We start from the raw sequence: 22,669 nt of genomic DNA on the forward strand, positions 1-22,669 counted from the left end.
TTTTACTGTTCAATCTGACAGGCTAAGTCTTCTTATCCTAATCACATTTCTTAAAGTAAATGCACATTAAGATGTGAAACTTTAAAGCAACATGAAAAAATGTAGTACAGCGTCCTATGTGCTTAAGCTCTGTGAGTAATTACAGTACTACTTTTAGTACTTTACACTGTGTATCAGTGCCGGAACTAGGGGTAGGCGGAAGAGGCACCTTCCTAGGGTGCAACGATTGGAGGGCGCCAGGCTGTTACCTCTTCTGCCTACCCCATGTGCGCACTCCCTTGTCATTGCCCCCGCCACTTGTCATTAGGAGGTGCAGGGGTAGGTGGCTGACTGGGTTGCCTAGGGCACCAGGTCAGTTTGGCCCATCCCTGCTGTGCATAAATTCATATTTTTTTAAACTGGATCACACACTTGTCTCCTTAGTTTTTTTCATTTCTAGTTTTTTTTTTAATTTCTACCTGGGTGCCTGGCTAAATCACTGTATATTTACTTCCACTTATCACAAAACTCTGCATTCCAAAGACTTGTATATAATTCCAAGAACTTTATTGGTCAATATATAAAGTTGTTGGAATTTTATAAAACTCCTGAGAGTGTGGCTTTTTGTACTAAGTAGGAATTACATAGGGTGCCTTATCTGGAAACCTGTTATCCAGAAAGTTCCCAATAACTGGAAGACCATCTCACATTTTCCATGAAATAATTCTAGTTTTTTTAAAAATGATTTCCTTTTTCTCTGTGCTAACTAAACAAATATTACTGGCACTTTTAGACCACAGCAGGACTTAAAGTAAATTTAGTTAATGCATGTTGGGGCCAATTATAGATCATGAAATGACCTAGTAGCTTTTCTTTAACAACACATACTGTATTTAGTATGTTTATGCACAATTAAGTTTTGGTATATTTGCATGAAATAATACATACATAGCAATGGTTTTTATTAATGTATCATACCTAAGCAATGTATTAATCATATTTGTTTGGAGAGTTTACATTTTATCTAAAAAGAAAATAGTGCAAAATACAATCTCCAGCTTCACTGTTTATACTGTCAATTTTCCCAGCCAGCTAAGTGATAGATCTAAGGTGTAACAGGCTTGAGAAACTAACTGAATAAAATTACACATTTAGAAACTTGCACGGCTTTCACAATTTTATTAACTTTACCCATGTAACTGGTATATGCACTTTGATATACAGGTACACCTGAACATTAGCATATGCAGTTCTGCATTATTTTACAACTTAAGTTGTTATAAATACATGGTTGATTTAATGCATTGTTTTAAGTATGCCCTTAAAATTTGGTTTTATCCACACTTTTATCCGCTCAGATTTTATACTGGCCATAAGAATACCACATATCTAGCCCAATGTGTTAATTGTGTAGAGACAATTTGCATCTGGGCAGTGACTTGTGGCAACCAATGAAATCTTTGCTTTCATTATTTAACCTGCATCTGGCCGAAAAACAATAATTAAGGCTTGTTGCTATGGGTTACTGCCTAGGTGTGAATTTTCTTTGTCTTGATAAATGATCCACTGTAATCTGAGTGATACAATTCATAGTTACATAGTTACATAGGGTTGAAAAAAGACCAGTGTCCATCAAGTTCAACCCATCCAAGTAAACCCAGCACACTTAACCCACACCTACCAATCAATACACTCACATACATACACTATATATACAACCACTAGTACTAACTGTAGATATTAGTATCACAATAGCCTTGGATATTCTGATTGATCAAGAACTCATCCAGGCCCCTCTTAAAGGCATTAACAGAATCTGCCATTACCACATCACTAGGAAGGGCATTCCATAACCTCACTGCCCTCACCGTGAAAAACCACCTACGCTGCTTCAAATGGAAGCTCCTTTCCTTCACAGTTTTCCTTTTTCACTAGAAAATATTTAGCTCTGCCCTGTTAAACTATAGGTCACCTGCTAAACAGACGCTCCGCTTTCTATGGTGGCATAATTTTGCTTGAGCGATGATTTCTTTTTTTCTTATCCATAATTCCTGCTCAAATGATCGCAGCTGATTAGGCTTCACTGAAAAATGTGGGACAATAAAGTACAAAATTAAGAAAATGTACACTGACAGTGCAGCGTCAATTACACAGGCTTCCTTACTTTAGCTCCTTCCCCCACCCCCGGTACCTCAGAGACAATAATGACATTCAGGATGGAATATAACAGACCACAGCTTTATTAAACAGAAAATATGTAAATAAATAAGTACAATAGTAATTTATAACATGATCAACATTTTACCAATAACAATAACCATCCATGTCATGTCCATTGGAATGCTTGCCCACTCCAAACCACCAACCATGGCTGCCTGCCATGCCAGCCGCCTTCCGCAGTAACTTCAGGTGGGCAAGTGAGAGCAGGCAACCAGAATCCACTACTCTCCTGGGACCCTTGTCTGAGGAGGTTACCATCCATTTGACACCCATGTGCCAAAACTGGGGCTTAGCCCCCACCTTCCAGCAAGCATTTCTAGCACAAGCTGTGACAGCATAAACAAACCCCTCCCCAGCATGATCCACCACTGCTTGTAGTCAAGGGTGGGCAGGCAGGACAATGCTCCTTGACTTCCACAAGGTAATTGGTGCCGCCTCTTCCTCTGCTGTTACTCTCTCTATCCTGGTCCCTCCTCCTACTTTACAAACCCTCCTCCCCACAGTCCTAACTTGTATTAATTAACACCTTCCACTCCCCCTGCTCTTCCTAGCATGCCAAAGATCCAGCTACCTTAAAGGTACGGAGCCCTCTTCTGGTTATCTCCTAATTGCTACTAAGAAATGAGATTCTGACATGCAACACAAAAGTCAGCTGTTACTAAGGTGCATTAACCTTCCTCTTGGATCCAGAATAGCCTGATGTGTTCAGTTTCTATGTCCTGTTACACTGCATACAAATAGAGCATTCCCTTCTATAACTGTGTGTGCATATTAAAATGGAGACTGTATCCCTGGGGTGGTATTTCCCAGGCTTCCCCTCTGTCATCTTGCAAGGCAGAAAAGCACAGGATAAATTTGCATGATTATGCGCATTATTTTTTAGCAGTTGCCTTCAGAACAAGTTTGATTAATCAATGTTATGTTAAGCCACACTTACAGTAATAAAGGATTCCTTCACATTTGCCAGATGGAGAAAATGTTATTGTCGCTCTATGCTGCTCTATGAAAATGTTTATATTTTTATTAATTTTATGAACATGCACAACATTTATATTACAATTTTTAGTGTTAAATATGACTATGTAATGTACAGTACATTGTTTTCCATTATTCTGTTATATTTGGGTTGAATTCACTTTTTGTATGCCCCTTTGAAACTGACTCTGCAGAATGTGTTAAAGAGGATGAAGCTATGAAAGAAAAAACAAATACATGTTGCATTTGCTCAGAAATGAACACACTGAAGCACAGACTAAATTTTGATCTATTGCTCATAAATACTTACTACCTTACTGGTCATTGTGGTTGCCCCAAAGAACTATTTATTCTGATATATTCCAGTGAGTGTCCCCCTTTGAAAGCAAGAAGAGGAAGGCAAATAATCCATAATCTATAATAAATAAATAATGAAGTCCAATGGAAAAGTTGCTAGGAATATTTTCCATAAAATACTAATAGCCAACTTAAAGGTGAACCACGTCTTTCCTCTAAGTGCTCTTATGCTTACATGATGACCAATAGTAAATGAACCCTTTGAACTCAATGAATGCCTGGCTGTACATTTTCACTGGTCTGTGAGAATTAAAACTAGAAACATTAAAATACATTGTTTCCCTGTATCTAATTGGTAGCCCTTTAGCCCCTCCCCCAGATACTATGCTGCCAACTGGTGACCTTCACTCAAATATTTGGCACTGGCCTTGAGTGATTGCTCTTGCATTTCATAATCTGTCCAATTGCATGGGTTATGTTTACTATGGATGTTTACTATCTAACACTTGGTTGTGTTTCATTTTTCTAAATTTGTTTTATTGTTCTTGTGCATGCTATCAGGAGACTACGCACACTAGACTGCATAATCTGTTAATTGCCTTGTCATCTAACTGTGTCCGTGCTATTCTCACAGGCAATGTTGAACTGTATTAAAGGCTGCCATTACATAAGTTGACAACAACAATTTGCTTTATTTTTGCAGCATTATTCAACCTCATACCTGTGGGTCTTCGTGTTGTTGCAATCCAAGGAGTGAAAACAGGGTTGTATATAGCAATGAATGGAGAAGGGTACCTCTACACATCAGTGAGTACAATTTCCCAAGTAATTAATGCTGAAATGGATTTGTGATACAAATATTGCTGAATTAGTACTCACAAATCAAACTTATACTTGAAATTAAATTATATTGTCATTCATATTAACTGTTTTGTATTTGCTGCAAAAGTGTTATGGGGTTTGTTATAATATCTTTAAGTGTTTTCCAGCTTTTCTTAGGAATAGTCACCTATTTTCCAGGGGCAGTCCCCATTTTGGACTCTCTGTCTCCTCAGAATGTTCAAAGTTCTTAAAAATCATTGCAAAGAATTTCAGTGTTCATAACATCAGAGAGCAATTTATAATGTCTTCCCTTACTCAGGAAGCTGTGGTATATAAAATGAAGAAGGATGCATAAAATATAATTGTTTGATGGGCAGATGTGCGGAGCACAAGGATCTGCACATTCCTAAATCATACATTGGTGCTTGCATTCGGCATAACTGTATTTGTGAAGGAAAGGCTGTGGGAGACACATGGGCACCCCCAATCCCAGTTCCTACCTGCCGTCTCACTCGGTTCAGGGTGAAACAGTGCCTTTTCCTTACAGCCTGCCCTGTGGCACAAGATGAAGATCACTGATATGCCCTGGACATCCTGGCATTGTTAAATGGCCCCCATAATTTTAAAAGCTGCCAACTAGGCCTAATTAATATGCCTGGTGTGTATTTAGTATTTATACATGTAATTAAATAATGTTGTTATAGTAATTGCCCACTTAAATTTAGTACAGAAAGTGTATAGTATAAATAAGACTTAGAGATCTGTCTAAAGGACGTGTGGACATTTTGTTAAATGACTGAAATGTGTAAATGAGGATGATGATAATTTGTGACTACATGGCTACATTTATGAGTACATCAGAGGCTTGTTAATTTAAATGAATTTACATTCGCACTGTAATGATAATCGAAAGGGATTCTGGGAAGGAAGCCCAGGACCGCTCCTAAAATTTCCATTTTGATTAATTATTTCTTTGATACTTGTTTCAAATAAAATATACTGGTAGGTTACTTGATATGTTATCAGCTTATATTATTATAGCTGTTTTTACTAGTAAAAAGTGTCATTAAAGAATAATATCTAGTCATGGCTTCATTGTTGTCTGCACTAAAAAATACATTTTGGATCACAAACAATGTATAACAAATGGAACTCTTCATATTCTTTGGGAGAGGTGCTGGCAGGGACAAGACAATACTATTTTCTTATCTAGCACTAAATTGCAAATTTCCAGTGAAAAAAATATGAATAAATAAATTGTAGGCGATTAAAATTGAAAAAAAAAAGATTTGCAAGTAACTGCATATTGCAATCCTCTTTTGCATACATTAAACAACACTTTGGGTTCAGAAATGGATAATTGCGACATCATTAGCATTTTCTCCACTACAAGAGCTTCTTTTTAAAAACACATGAATAGCTACTGTATATAATAAAAGTCCTTTGCAAATAAAACATGAATTCCATGTTTTTCAATGAAAACATTGATGCCTGTTATAAAATGTATTTATATATCTGAGCTGTCAGTCTTTGCCTGCCCTGCCTTTATGCCTTAGACCTAGAGATGAGACAGTCAATTACTTTCACTTAACATTTAGCACTTTCTAGATATCAATGCATTCCTCACATTCCCTCTCCCTTCTCATGGTCTATAATTGTGTTGCCTGGGCATGGGCATTAGGTCCCCCATTCTGATACATACACAAGATTTTGGGGAGATAATAACTGTGTCCACAAAATGGTGCCTGCTTTCTTGCTGTAAGTGTGAATTTCAAGATTGAAGGAAACAAAATGTAAAAAAATTATGTAAGTAAAGTTTATTTTGCTCAACTAACAATAGAAAAGGACTTGGAACTATTTTTCAGGATGACCTGGCAGCTAATACCTAACATCCCCTAAGAACCCTTCTCTTACTGGGGGGGTCCACCTAGTAAACAAGCAGCTTATAAACAGTGTGCATTCCTATTGCTATTGTATCCCACACAGTCTACAGGTTGAATAGAAATAACACTAAAAAAAACAGGCACTTTGAATTATCTTGTCTGGGTCAATATAAAATGACACAGTAAAGGCTTAACATTGCACAGTGAATCATTTATTTCAGGGCTTCTATTTTTGATCTTTGCCTTTCTCAAAACTACCTGCTGCAATTGAGGATATAACTCATCTAGTGGCCTGAAGTAAAGTAGGATATTTGTCCTTTGATATGACAACCTTGCTGAGGTTATGTTCTAAGAAACGGATGATCATTGTCAATAGAAAAATGAAAATGTGGTATAAAGTGTCTCTTTGAGATACCATAAAGAGAGCCTTGATAAGAATGACTTATGGGTTATAGCTGTCGTAAGGAAACCGGTACACAATAAATAATTTCAGTTCAGGTACTGAATTTCCTGCAGTCCAAGTCTGACTAAAACAAAACTCTTTGTTAAAAAGATAGCATTACAATATTTATTTGTAACAATTTAATGATTGCAAAGGTCCCCCATGTGATTGAATTTCTTGGCCCAAATGATCAGATAAGTCAGGTAGGCAGCCATATTGAGCCAAGACTTCCTAATTTTGCTACCTAGCCAAACAAGCAGATCTTCCCATATAAGGCCAACTTAACTAAAAGGGGCAATATTCAGCATTTAATACTGCAGTGAAAGTGGCTTGACTCAAATGGTAGTTATGTTATAGACTCTAACAAGCAGGGCCCCCTTTTTCCTATGCTGTCTGCCAGTATTTGTAGGGTTTATGTGTACACCCGCAAACTAAACAGCAGTAAAGAGTAGGCTGACACTTTATAAACACTTGTTAATAATAATAATAATAATTATAATTATTATCACACTTCTGCATTAAGCACAAAATGTATTACATGCTGACTACCTTTTTTGCTCATATCACTGATATTTAACCAGCCTGTCAGCTGTTTTTGTATTTAATCCTTCTCATCTTTCAGCATCCAGAGGCAGTAGGTTTCAGGGAGTACATCAGTGTACAGGAGCAATACTTATAAGGCACATACGCTGTTACACACATTTTCAAGCCGGTGGCTACAGCAAAATTCAGACTGCTTGGCATTTAGTAAAAGACATCTGGGTGCTGCATTCATTCCTTTAGTGACCAACAATAGCTCTTTATATAAAAGGTTACAGGTTTGTAAGACTAGGTTTGGTGTTTAAATGCTACATCTCTAAATGGCTTGCAGAAATATTCTGGAAATCACCTAAAGGAAAATTGTATTCTATGCACTCCATGAACTGTGTTGGTGCCAAAGATACTGTAAACAAATAAAAAAGCAGAGCTAAGCTTTTGTATGCTATTTAATTGTTAACTGCAACAATAACTGTGGGTTTTTTCCCCCTGATTCTGAGATAGCACTCTATTACGGTATTTCTGGAATTAGGGAAAATGTCAATGTCTGTTATCTCGATATGAGTTTGTGATATCTACACTCTCCAGTAACTCTCAGTGGGAAAAAGCTGCAGCACAGAGGGGTCTCTCTTGACATTTAAAATGCGTCACAGTGCTGATTGCTACTTTTTCTATAAGCCCACATAATTGACTTGTCTGGGAAGCACAACTTGCAGCCACAGGGAAGGATCTAGCACTGTAGATAACAAGGCTCAGAAGCAGAAGGAGACGACGGGAATCGTTATTATTCAGGCAGTTTTCTAATACACATTGCAATCAAAGTCAAATGAAAAACAAAGCTGGCTTCCCCTTAGATTTACTCTTTAAATTCCTGCTAGACCATGTGTGAGGTATCTCCGCTTTACCCAAGCAGCAAGTCAGCTAAGAAATCCATGGTTTACACACTATGAAATATTAATTTATGGAGGAAAATATAATCTCAGCTCTTTTATAGATGATCCAGTTTAAAGATGGAAGTAGGAGCAGCCAACCTTCTAATTGTAATTTTTTTTTGACTGAATAAATTATATTTACTGGGATATTAGAGTGCCCTTTGATTATGAATGAATACATACATAATAATAAATACATATTTTTTAGTAATAAATAGAGGAAGTCATTTATTTTAAACTTAGATTTATAGGTAACAAAGCAGTGACCTAATTAACAGCCAATGGTTTATACCATTTTCTACACAGTAGACAGTGTTTACTACTATATAAAATTTCCGTCATATGAACAGTAGTAAAACCGTTAAAGAGTTTGCAAGCCATGAAGATGTTTTAGCACAGTTGCCAATAATGTTTTTGAATTATTAAAATTTTGTAATGAATACATGCTTAGAATAACATCTGGGGTCATTTATGGAAAGCAGGATGCAAAACACAGGCACAATCTGATGTTTTTTTGCAACCAAGCCCTAATATGTTTGTTATTCAGATGAGCTAGTTAGGCAAATTTCTTAATATCTGCCACTAGGTGCAGATTGCAGCCAGAGCCCAGACAGCAGTACTTTCTAAGGGACTTGCTCTTGCTCCCCTTAATGTTCCCCTTTATATTGTTCTGTCTGGATTATTGTGAATGACCCCAGTTTTCTTTCATTATGTAAAATGTAATTTAAAAAAATTGGTTGGAGTCTTCCTTTAAGTTGCAACATGCAGTATGTCTGTCTCCAGCCAGAAACAAATGTGGCTTTCTTCTGGCTACAATGAGGCCCTCGTTACCCAGAAGAAAGCCATGCTTGTTCAAATAGTGTTACATGGGGCTGTTTACAGTTAACTACCCTGTTGAATATTGGTCGTATACAGTACTAACTTGGCATCTGGATAAAAAGTTATTGTTGTCAGTAAAGTTAAATACAATTCAGAAGCCTAGGTCTGTTTCTTATTCATTTTAATTTTTTTCAGGCACCAACAACAATTCTTTCCCTGTAAATGGTCAGGATTTTTAGAGTATTCCTACAGGCCAATCACTGTCTCAGCAGTCGATGCTACAGTTGTGGTGTGTGTTGATTTTTTTAGGATAATAGCATAAGGGTCATTTTGATTGCTGTGGTCTTTTTGAAAGAATACCAATCAGTATTGCTGCCGGGGCCTAGGTGGAGGCCATGCAGCCGGGACCCCACCCTCCTCCAGATGCAATTTGCATGCCAGATCTTCGTGTGCACAGGCCCTTCAGTGGCCCCAAGGGGTGCACCCCCGGTAGTTCTGCAACTGATACGAATGACCAAAATATCCTTTAACAATGACCAAAAAATCCTTTACTTGTGCAGCTCAAGAAGTTGTTGGCTGGATTGGGAGGTCTTTTCAAGTACAATTAGCATTCAGAACATGTTACACTGATGTGCTGATAAGTTGGTGTTTGGTATTATTGATAAATCACTGATCAGCAGAATAACTGAATTAACGAACAGCAAATATATTTATCACAGACCATAGCTCCAAGGTTAACATAAAGACCCTTGTTCAACATCAGTTCAATGAGTAGATCTTGTGCTGAACATACTTTTTACCTATTATTTTATGCACAAAATATTTTGAGAGCTAAACAAGGCCAACAGGGAAGCTGAAGCTACTCCATGTTCAGTCCTTACAGGGTAGATAATTAGATTCCCAGTGCACAAATAATCCCCCTGCATAATGGACTCCTGCTAATAAAACTGTTACAACAATGAGTTAAGGGAGGGGGGTTGTACATAAGTAATCCAATTATCTACCTCCAAGAACCAGTGTTGCCATGAAAATACACCTGATGTATTGATGCAGGTTTAGACAGGGAGGAACTTTGCACATATTTTTCAATCAGATGTCTGCTGCTATATCTTATAGTTTGCACAGAACATTCCTTTTCTGCATGGTTTCATTTTTACCACAAGAGTTCTGCTCTAAGTTTTATTTGATGTGAAGAACTTATGCAACTTTGGCTACGGGACAGCTCCTATTTATTTGCACATATGCAGAGAAGGAATGTTAAGCAAAAATGAAGCTTTGTCCTCAAACAAAGACTATAGTTTTCACTTAAAATAAAGGTTTGTGTATCCTTTTACATTTTTTTGTAGAGGTGCTGATCATATTCTAATTAAAACAGGGGCAGATCTGATTCCCAACAGTTTGATATTTCTAAATGTATTTATTATTCACTGTCAGCAAACTAACTGACACATTTATCACAGGAAATTAATATGTCAGTTCATCAGAATGGAGCACATTGAGCTCTACCACCCTTCAGAGTTGTTTCTTGATACAAATTGCAGGTTGAGATAAAAGGTTCTGCCAACTCTTCACTTCAGTGCAGAATTGAAATTGTTAAATTAGAAATGTTTTTTATTTTTTATAACACTCTATAAGAAATACTGGCCATTGAATCTGACATTTTGTCTTCCTTTTTTAAATATATATTTTTGTGTGTGTTCTTTTAATAATTCACCCTTTTATTCTTCCTCTCTTTAATCCCAAATTTAAAATATCTGGTTGCCAGTGTCATGCACACCTTTCAACTAAAAAGATTGCAAAATTGCATGTCTAGATGTTTACAGTAACTGCATTACTGTTATTTTTCTGAACAGCTTATGTAGAAATGGTGCATAAAAACTGAACTTCCAAAATAATAGATAAAAATATATTCCACAGATTGAAAGGAAACCATGTGACTCCACAGTGTATTGTGACCCCTCTCTCACATTGTTCCATTGTAAAGTGATTGATTCTGGGGCTTGAGGTCTTTCTGCTTTTCATAGTGGGTGCTGCACAGATATGTTTGTGAAGGTTTTCATTCATCCAGGTCATGGTATATCTGCAGTAATAAGTCAAACCAACAGGTCTTGCTGTGTTTTCCTTATTCTATGCAATAATAAAACATTTTACTTGATCACAAATAAGATATAATTCATTTTTATTGGAGGTAAAATTATTTTTTAGTAGACTTAAGGTATAGTGATCCAAATTACAAAACGACACCTTATCTGAAAAAACCCCATGTCCCAAGCACTCTGGAGAAAAAGGTCCCATATATATATATATATATATATATATATAAAAAGTCAAAATGCAATACTGGCACTCACGTATAAATCTCAAATCCGCCTGGGTGCAGTCTTCACAGTGAAAACGAGATAAGAAGAAAAAGAAGCCGCTCTCTCAGGACTTAGGTGCAAAAATAAGTAATAAGTAATTTATTGAGTAGACGAACTAATTCGAACTAGTTCGTCTACTCAATAAATTACTTTTTATTTTTGCACCTAAGTCCTGAGAGAGCGGCTTCTTTTTCTTCATATATATATATATATTAGGGACCCATAGGGTTAAATGGCCCCTATGGCTTTAAATCCCTACAGGTTCAGTTCCCTTAGTTGCTGGGCAGAAGGGAATGTATCTAAGTGAGTTCATTAACATACTGTATGTGTGCTATTGATTAGAAGGTATGGTGACCACATCCTGCCTCACTTTGGTATAGTGCTGGGAGAGGAGTGGCACCTTCCTGTTTGCTTCCACCTGAGGAACAGGGTGGATGTGTGCTGTGAGCCCAGGGCTTGGGCCCAGGCCCAGTGAAATCGGGGAACAGGGCCCCGTAAATGAGGCATTAGATAGGGCCCTGTAGTGGAGGGATCCAAGTGAATAGGGAATCAGATAGAGAATTCAGATTGAGGGATCCACTACGGGGTGTGTTGCAGAGGTGAAGTGAGATTCCTGCCAGTCTGCCCGCAGTCAGTCAGTCAGTCAGTCTGTATATACCCTCACCTTCCTCTTCCACTTAGCAAAGGCCCATTCTGGGTAAGAGAGTACAGTGTAACCCATGTTCTACTGGTACTAGTCAGCTATTGAGCTGAAATAGAGGTTACATATATATTGGAAAGCATATTGAAAAAAGAATTGGATTTTTCACAAGTATTCCTGGACATATTGCTTAGTTTAGGTATTGCACCTTCATGGTTCTTCTATGTATACGAAGCTGTGCACTCCCTTAACCAATGGGTCAAACTGGCAGGGTGCAAGTGAAAGAAGGCCCAATATTTGTGTCCAAAGCATTGGACCACACATTTTTTACTTACACGTTTTTCTTTGTTTTTTGGAGTGCAATGCTATATTTATTGATATATATAATCCCCCAACTTGCTTGGAAACTTCAGTTCAACTTGCAATTTCAGAGCCAGGAAAAATAAAGAAAAATGTTTATTTGTGAGATCAGATTATTTCTGCCTGCTTTCTGTTGATGAGACCTGCCATACCTAAGATTGCATCTGTGTAGTCATCTATAACTCATGAATCTTATAAGTCAAACAACTATCAAAAAGAGAGGTAAATTACATCTGGAATAGTTCACAGTCTAATTTCTGGAGCTCAAGGCACAGCATGGTAAAGTGATTCCCCAAGGTCATAGATTTCTATCTATCTACCTCAGACTGATTCTCTAACTGCAAAGTTATAAATAAAGGGTAAACAAATCAGACAGTTTCCAAAGAACTCTGAAAGACTCCTGTTGTTTCATAGACCAGAGATTGAACCAGTACAGCAGAGATGGTTTACATATGATTAGTTCTGACAGGTTTAGAAATCCATGAAGAAAAGGGAAAATAATTTATCTGGCTAGCCACAAACCCCTCTGCTACTCAGCTCATGATCCCATTATCAGAAAACATGTCAACACTCACAGACTAGAATGGAAGAGATGCCCTGGCACAATTTGTGTTTTCGTTTGTTTATGGTTTCATTTTATTGTAGTTAATATGAATGTCAGGCAGGGAGATGTCATCATTAGATTACCCCTACTTATTCAGTGACCTACAAAATAATAGCCAGAACTGTATTAAAATATAATGATGAGACCACAATGAAAATACATTGCTCCCCAGTCTAAACCACATTATTACTGAAGGGGATTATAATTTATATTTTATATTGTATGTGCTATATTTTGCACTGAACTCCACTACATTGCCTCTAACAACAGATGTAATTAGTTGTAGCTCTAATGAATACAGTTTCAACCAAGGCAAGTCTCATACCATATCTAATATACTGTAATACGGTCCAGCATGTGAGGTATCTATACCTATCTTTATCTAATACTATAGCAAGAAAAAATGTCCATTGTATCTAGTAAATAAAGCCTAGTCAGCTAATGAATGCCACTGGCATGTGTGGGTAATTAGCAGCTGACCTGGAAATATATAGGGCTTCATCTGTTTGTTTGACTTGAGGGGCAAAGTTGCACATGCATCTGTGTGGCAAAGTTGTACCTCATTAGATTATTTGTCCCTTAGGTTAAGCAAAATTTCACTAATTGTATATAGAGTTACTTTATTTCAACAATAGAGCTCTACTAAGTCTGTTGCATCCCGTGCCCCTCTCAGCTAAAGTTAGCATTAGCCAAAGATAATATTTCAGTTGCCTAAATCTTGAAGACAGACCTTCACTGTAATCATTTGAGAATGAGGAAAAGGTGCAAATTATAAAAATGGCCCCCAGAGTCTATTAAATAAATGGAAGGTTCACACAAAGATTCATATCTGGACAATGTGTGGATAATCCCTTGTGGGGCTGATTTATTATTATTATTAATGTTCGACTCTAAGCTTTCACAGATCTTTGTGGCAATAAGGTTTTTACATGATTGCATATTTTCTGCAATTGCAGTATAGCCGGCTAGGTTCACAAACAAAAGTTATGGTTCATGGAAGTTATTTACAGTACATAAACTCACCCAAAAGCCTACAAATCCAAAACCAACTAATTCAAAATCCGAATTTTATCCAAGGCCATGATGAGTGCAGGTGCTCTGTTTTTCACGTCAGCTATTATTATTAGCATTATTACAAATCTTAGAGAGTTATTGCACAGTAAAGAAAAAACATTTTTATATACCCAGCTAGGGTGTGACTAACAATATTTTCTTCTCATCCATTTAGGTCCTCTCAAAGCAATGGCACTTAGTCTCAGTGTTTTTTACTACCATGTTTAAGGGACAATATGTTCATTATCACCATACATTCAATTGGGTGGCAATAGCGAATGAAGGTGCACTTTCTTGACAGAAGATTGTCACTCTAACACTGACTGACACATTTTCAAGGGACAATTGCCTGTCAAAAAGTGTTTCCTTTCTCTCTGAGAGAAATTATATTTAAGTGAATAGTTGCAGGCAATTTAAGCATTTTATGCTCAGCCCATGGAGCTACAAAATTCCTTGGTGGAAAAATGTTTTGAATCACCAAGCACCATAACATCAGAAAAAGCCATACTTTACACTAACAATAAGAGACCTATTTATCATACTGTGTAAAAAAACGGCAACCAAATATACCATACATCACAAGGCACCGCTACATACAAAAAAGCATGATTATTAAGTTGTGTATTGATATTCAGCAACCGCATACCTTTATGTAAAAATCCGGTGTAAAAGTAAGCAGCCACTTGAAAATGCTTTGGGAAAAGACGGTGTTCATCCATCACTTTTTTTGCACTTTTTTTTTCCACTGCAACTTACTTGATGATTGAATTTTTTCCATTGACTTTAATGGATTACACAAGGTCGAAACCGGTGTAAAATAATGGTGTCAAATTCATCATTTGGGCGGCATAAAATAAAACACATACCTTGATAAATTTGCTGTTTATTTTATGCTGCTTTTTACATTTTTTCTGCATTAATAATTTTACACAGTATGATAAATAGGGCCCCTATGTATTGCATAATATAAGCTCTATCCAATTATAGACAGACCAATGAAGAAATAAAAACAAGCTAGACATAATCTGTCTATAGAGTATATTTTACTTAGGGGGAGATTTATCAAGACACGAATGCTCGGAACGTTCGAGCGTATTTCCGGCGATTTTTTTCACGCTTGTGCGACTTTATCATACGCTAGCTCGAAAAATAGGGAAGGTTCTGCCACTGTTTACAATCGTTCGGTATGAAAATTTCGTGACTTTTGGATCGCCAATACGATATTATCGCATTTTTGTGGTATTTGCGACCTTCAGAAATTATCGTATCCAATCCGAATTTTTCCCATTCGGGATTCGAACTTGTGTTTTAATGAATCGGCCCCTATGTCTTCATATTAATTGTTTATATCGGGGGGAACAGTTAATGTGCCAGGAATATTTTTTTTTACCACTATTACTTTTACAAACCTTATTATTCACTTCATCACATTATTATGGGGCAACCCTCCAGTTTTTAACTCATGTATGTAAATTGGTTCTTTATATGTATTTTATGGTGGTCTTGTAATTCTTTTTAAAATAAAGTCAGTATGCCATAGGAAATTGCCTAAAGCCAGATACTGTTGGGTATCAAAGGGTACTATTTATTATGCTGTGTAAAATGAAATGTGCAGAAAAAATGGTGTAAAAAGCTGTGTAAAATAAATGGAGATGTTGGGCATCGGAACACCAGATTTTACGCCGTTGTTTTACGTAAGTTACAAGTAAAAAACAAGTAAAAAAATGACACCAATTTTACACCAAAGCCTGGCGAATTTTGTTATTTACACAGCATAATAAATCTACCCCTTAGAGTTTTTTTAGCCTCCAAGTGTTAAGATTAAAGCTGCGCTTTAGACCATAGAAACCATAATGCTTAATAAAGTACAAAGTTTTGTCTAAAGTGCACAGAATAGAATGTATGATTTAAAAATGTATATACACATATGTATTCCTACTGATATTTAACATTGATTTAAATATAAATAGTAAACATGAAACAGACATTTCCAAGGTGTAGCGATACAGCTATCGGAAACCCATTATCCAGAAAGTTCCGAATTACGGAAAGGCCACCTCCCATAGACCTTCCATTTTAATCAAATAATTCACATTTTCTTTTTCTCTGTAATTATTAAACAGTACCTTGTACTTGATCCCAACTAAGATATAATTAATCCTAATTGTGGAGGCAAAACAATCCTATTCAGTTTAATTATGGTTTAAATAATGTTTTTAGCAGACTTAAGGTAGGAGATCTGAATTACGGAAAGATCCCTTATACGGAAAACCCCAGGTCCTGAGCATTCTGGATAATGGGTCCCATACCTGTACCAACTTTAATAGGAAAGAGTTGAATGGAAAATCCTGTAAACTGCAGGTGCTCGCCCCAAAGGCCTGCATTGCCATCATTGTGAACAATGGGATCAGCCTGATATCACCCACCTCAATAAGAGCTAGTTAACATCTCACCTGATCATAACAGCCAATAAATGCTACTGGTGTGAAGTGGACCACAGTTATGTTTTTTTTAACAGCAAACACAAAGGCAATTTTTATCAAGCTATATTAAGTAACACTGTATTCTACTTTCTCTTAAGCAAAAATAAATAATACTTCTTCTACTTAGTTCTAATATCTGTTTAAGAAAATATCTATTTTATTTATTTTTAATGTAAATAAGTCAAAGTGGTTAAACTACATGCAGCAAATATACAAAAATTCCTTTTTTTAACTCCTTGGGCAGTGTTTACAGTTTAACATGTGGAGAACAATGCAAAGAATAAAAGAAAAGGTTAGTGCATCAAACCCCATGTGCTTTGTAGAAGCTTCTGCCTATTGTTAACTGTGTTTTTGGAAGCAATTTCTGCCATTTCTGTTCAAAGATAATAGCTAGAGGTCCTCAGTAGTTGACATCAATAAAAGGCAGTCACAAAAGGATTGGGGAGAAGGGAAAGACCACAGAAGCTTGCTTTTATAACTCTTTATTCTTTATGAGTGCCAAACAAAAGTGAGCAAAAAAATGCAGCAAAGGTGACCGTGCACTCCAGTAATTACTGGGACAGTGACACAGGAAAACCATATTCCAGTCCATAGGTGAGAAGCAGAATGAGAACAAAGACTGATATTTTAGCTTTTACATTACAGCTCATTACAAGTCATTCCATACCAAAAGCCACTCTATATCATTTTACAGCTATTTAGTTTATCTAGAAACAATAATGCTTAAAGTACATTATGTACATAAAGTACAAAATAAAGTAGAAGGAACACTAAATAAACAATAGACTATGTGATTTAAGAATTGATATAGATATCCCTACTCATATTTAACATTGACTTAAATTTAAAGGTTAAACATAAAACAGAAATTCCCTATGTGCAGTGAACATTCCCGTGAGTACAATACATAGCAACTTTGATAGTAAAGAGTTAAAGAGAAAATCCTGTAAACTGCAGGTGCCATTCCAATGGAACTGTGGGAGGAAAAAACACAAGCAATGCAAATTAGTGTCTCTTTCATGTTCAAGGTATATACGTGGATTGTTGGACGCACATGAAGGTCTCATCTTAAAAGGCTAGCAGAAAGAACTGCAAGATAATGCAGATTTTGTGTTTGCACAAACTTGTCTCATTTGTATTCTGTAATGAGTAGATGATGAGGGATGGTTTGTGAGAGCCTTGGGAATGCAGCTTTATTGATTTCGCCAGTAATGGCTGTTTTCCCCAAAGATTGTGTCCACTTTTCTTTAGCTATCTTTAATTTGCACATTCGAACATATGGAGATAAAACAAATATGTGGAGACTTTTTTCAGATTACTTAAAACCTGCATGTTGCTGAAAATAAAGTTTAATTTGTTAGGAAAATATGTGACTTTTAATTCTATATTTTGGGGGAAAAGTACAAAAACTGGATATCCCATATTAAGTTTATATTACAAGAGAGCAGAAATATACAGATCAAGCGTAGAAATCCTCAGCAATAAATCAGAATTGTGCATTTGTTTTACCTCAGTTCACAGACAGAGGGTAATTCTTAAGTTTAGAGAAGCTAAAGGTAGCATTAGGACATCACAGAACACACAGATCATCTGTTTTTATTTTTTTTCCTTAAGAGTTACAGAATTGGAGGTCCTGGATAATCAACTAAATTAAGACTTGGTTAAGATAATATAACCCCACAATATGTTGTCCTCCATGTGTATATCTGTCAGTTTGGCTTTATCTGTAGTTTTAGATTAGCCAGAGAACTGCAGGTTGAACATGCCTGAGCAAAACACAACTAACTAAACAAATATTAATTAGATGATAGATAATTGGTACTTTTCTAAAGATATTTTGTACCCCTCTAATTGGGTAGGACACCAACAAACATCCTATCTGCTCTGCTTTTGTTGTTGATATAGAATAAAATTTTCATAGGCTGGATTAGGAACCTATTTTTTAAATTATTAAAACTTCATAGGTCTCTGAGACTAAAATATTTATATATGTCAGTAATTAAAGGGACGAGTTAGCCACTGTGGGCAAAGTACCATGTCTTAGACACCATGTAAATGGGAAGAATTTCTAGCATTCCTAGACTGGCAAAGTGCTGGGTATCTCTGGTGTAAGCCTTTACAGAAGCCTTCTTGTGCTAATATGTATATGAGGACCAAAATAGGCAGAACAGATACTTTATATTGACTAATTATACATTATTGTTAATTGTTAATCTCATAGCAGCAAGAGCTTATATTACATACATTAATATGAAAACAATACAACTTTAGCATGTTCTTTTCCTTTAAACTGAAAACCCCCACCCTTCATTTGTGTAAATCCTAAATATTTCCCTCTTGCTATTCTATAATTATCTTTGACTTTAGAACTCCCATATGCTCTTTGCAAAAGTGTTTGAAGCTAAACAAAATCAGACATTTCCATATGTTCATTTTCACTGAGAGCAGGAATGATTTTGTACTTCTAGCTTAACATTCTGTGACAATTTACAGTTATTCTCTTATTTTGCTGAGCTGCAACCAAGTGTTAATGCTTAGCAGCCTTACTTTGTGGGATTGCTGCCTGCTTTATAAAAATTTAAGTCGAAAATACTGAAGCACAGGTGTAGGACCCGTTATCCTGGATAAGGGGTCTTTCCGTAATTTGGATCTCCATACCTTAAGTCTACTAAAAAAATTAATAAAACATTAATTAAACCCAATAGGATTGTTTTGCACCCAATAAGGATTAATTATATCTTAGTTGGGATCAATTACAAGGTACTGTTTTATTACTACAAAGAAAAAGGAAATCAGTTTTAAAATTCTGAATTATTTGATTAAAATGGAGTCTATGGGAGACAGGCTTTCCGTAATTTGGAGCTTTCTGGATAATAGCTTTCCGGATAAGGGATCCCATACCTGTATATGAATTGCAAGAAGTATCAGTACATTTTAGCAGTAATGATACTGTATAAAATGGATGGACCTGTTGATGAACTTGAGCTCTTCAAAGGATTTAGCAAAAAGGAAAATGACCAATGACTGGAATTCCCTGATATTGTGTGTATGGGGGCTAGAGCATGATTGGTATATTTTTAAGGTTGAAGACACACGGAGCTGCTAGCAGTGGCTATTTGTCACGGCTACAGAAATAGGCAATGCTGATCATTTACTAATAATTGTCTCTACGTGTTTTTTAGGCAATTCTCAGTATTGTTTATGGCAGGGTATTTTCTGGGGTTTAGTATTGGTGACAAGTAACTGCTACTATGTAGCTCCATGTGCCCTCAACCTAAATGCTCACAATTACTGCATATGCTTTTTGCAACATTTCCATCTGGCAGTATATGGGTACATTTTATATATAAGATGCTTGCCACAACCCTTAAAAGGGACCTGTCACCCACCCATAAAAAGCTGTATAATAAAAGGACTTTAAAAATTAAACATGAAACCTAAATTCTTGTTTTAATGAAACCATCCATACCTGTATAGAGGTGGGGCAGAAAATATATTGACAGCTCAGATTTTTAATTACAATTACTTTAACCTTCCATTCAGCACTTCCAAGATATCACCTAGATGGCAAACACATAAGATTTTGGGGTGATACAAAGCTTGCCAAAATAACAGTGTTCAGAAAATGACACCGGCCTGCTGGCTGTGACTGTAAATTCCAAGAGTAAAGGGGAAAAAAATTAAATAATTTATATGGTGTAAGTAAAGTTTATTTTGCTCAACTAACATGATAGAAAATAATTTGGTATTATTTTTTAGGGTGACAGGTCCCCTTTAACAACAATGCTGGCCATTTGTGGTCTTCCCACAAACCTAGTCCTGTTGGTGCCCCATACAAGGGTAACATATGGGTTTCATTTGTCAGTTTCCACTTGACTTAAGCTTACATTTTCAAGCCCATTTCTTTCAGTACCTAATTGCTGTAGTACTAACCACTTGTTCTACCCAGATCCTTACAACCTTTAAAAGGGTTTCAGGTGCCAAGGTACATAGTGGGAGCAGTTTAAGATATGATAAGAAAGAGGGAGACAACAAAAAAATCAAAGAGGGTGACTGTTTGCTGTTGTCCCTTTGAAAGCTGTATATATGTAATTATGGTGTAGCTGCTCCTGGGTGTAATGGTTTTTGCAAGAGTTAAATGCTAAAAGTGCAGACGCTTTAGTGCTTGTCATAGCGCCACTCATTAGCTATAAACATGGGCATGAGCCTTTGCCATGTGTTTGTGGAGAGAGACATGGATTCATGACACAATGAATGCTCAGGACATGCCAACTACTCACTTACCATTTCATCTGCAGGGGCATGGTATTCTACGCCCAAACATTGTGCTGCCAGATGTCATTAACCTTTTTAGTGCCACAGGACGTAGAATCTACGTCCTGTGTATCAAAGGACCAAAGTGCCACAGAACGTAGATTCTACGTCCTGCTGCACTTCCGGTTTTGGGAGCGGAGGAATGGCTTTTCAAGCCATTCCTTCGCTCCCCACTCGTTCCCCAGCCTCCAGACAATAGTCAGAGGTGGGGAACGAGTGGCCCCTGGGTAGCGATCGCCCAGGGGCCCCATGGGACTCACCTGCCATCCTCGTGGCTTTGTGTGCAGCTCCTCTCCCTTCCGCAGCTTCCCCCTCTGGCCCCCCTGCTTCCTGCCCCGCCCCCTCACATGAGCTGATGCTGCTGGTGTGCCAGATCGTTTTTCTCCTCCAGATCCTCACCTAGACCTCAAGTAAGTGGCAAATACACACACAAACACACAATCACACATTTATTACACTAATACACACTTATACTCACACTTACACACACACACATGCATTTTTGGGAGGTTTTCAAACATTTATCACTTACAGCACTTAGAGAAAACTCACACTTGGTTGCACACTCGCACACATGCACACAAAACACATTTTACACACATGTACACACACACTTACACACTTATGTAATTTTATAATTATTTTTTTTTTTCTAATCGCATCGTTTTTATTCTTGCCTGAAAAAAATGTTTTATTGCCATTGCGGATAGTGTATTCGCTAACCGCACTGCGCAATACCTTTTGTGTATTATTTTGGTGTTTCTACTACATTTTCTGTGATTTTGGTGGATTTTTGGGTATTTTACTGCATGTTTAGCCATTTTATAGCATTTTCAGTTATGCATAGTTGTTGTTTGCTTGACTTTGTCTGTAAAACTTATTTGCTCTAGCCAAAATACTCAAACTGTTATTCTGCCCGCAGATATTATTAGGCAAAAAAAAAAAATGATTTTAGTGATTTTTTTTTATCTTTATCAATTGTATTGCTTTTTACATTGTTCTTTGTTACTTGTCTTTGCACATGGACATTTTGTCTGCTGTATTTCAATTTGGCATCCTCTGTACCCCACATAGTTTGGTAAATCTATTCATATCGGGCATCAAACTGTTCAGTAGACTAGTGGCGTTCATACTTAGAGTGTTTTATGTTGGTACGTTACTAAATGTGGGGTACATAATGGGGCAACATGCAAGCTTTGTGACGATTTTCAGAAATGTCACAAAAACAGTTCTGTTTAGCATAGCTTTGTAATTTGGTAGTTTGTAGTAGAAAGATGTATTTACCCATTTTTGTTTTGTCAGAATGTGTACTTTCGGAAAATATATGGTTTTCTAGGGTCTCCTTACTGTTAGGTGGTCGTATGGCACATAATACACATACCGGGTGCAAAAACTGCATGAGCCGAAGCATCTTATGTGAAAATTCATATGCACTATTTTTACTTGGGTGCCCCTGTACCCCACATAGTTTGGTAAATCTATGCATATAGGGCATCAAACTGTTCAGTAGACCCCTGGCGTTCATATTTAGAATGTTTTATGTTGATACGGTACAAAATGTGGGGGTACATAATGGGGTAAAATGCAAGCTTTGTGACAATTTTCAGAAATGTCATAAAAACCGTTCTGTTTAGCATAGCTTTGTAGTTTGGTAGTTTGTAGTAGAAAGATGTATTTACCCATTTTTGTTTTGTCAGAATGTGTACTTTCGGAAAAGATATTGTTTTCTAGGTTCTCCTTACTGTTAGGTGGTCGTATGGCACATAATACACATACCGGGTGCAAAAACTGCATGAGCCGAAGCATCTTATGTGAAAATTCATATGCACTATTTTTACTTGGGTGCCCCTGTACCCCACATAGTTTGGTAAATCTATGCATATAGGGCATCAAACTATTCAGTAGACCCCTGGCGTTCATATTTAGAATGTTTTATGTTGATACGGTAC

The 22,669-nt window shown here is 36.8% G+C and overlaps 1 protein-coding gene across 3 annotated transcripts in view; it reads left to right on the forward strand.

Annotated features, from left to right (window-relative positions):
* The window catches only part of fgf14 (fibroblast growth factor 14), a 343,788-nt gene that overhangs the window by 238,773 nt on the left and 82,346 nt on the right, over window positions 1-22,669 (forward strand). For all 3 annotated transcript variants that reach the window (XM_018091121.2, XM_018091122.2, NM_001142824.1), the window contains one exon: window positions 4,175-4,278. In XM_018091121.2, coding sequence (XP_017946610.1) covers window positions 4,175-4,278 — 104 coding nt within the window. The remainder of the gene's footprint in view (window positions 1-4,174; window positions 4,279-22,669) is intronic.

Source organism: Xenopus tropicalis, chromosome 2, assembly GCF_000004195.4.
Source record: "Xenopus tropicalis strain Nigerian chromosome 2, UCB_Xtro_10.0, whole genome shotgun sequence".
In the NCBI taxonomy this organism is placed as follows: Eukaryota; Metazoa; Chordata; class Amphibia; order Anura; family Pipidae; genus Xenopus; species Xenopus tropicalis.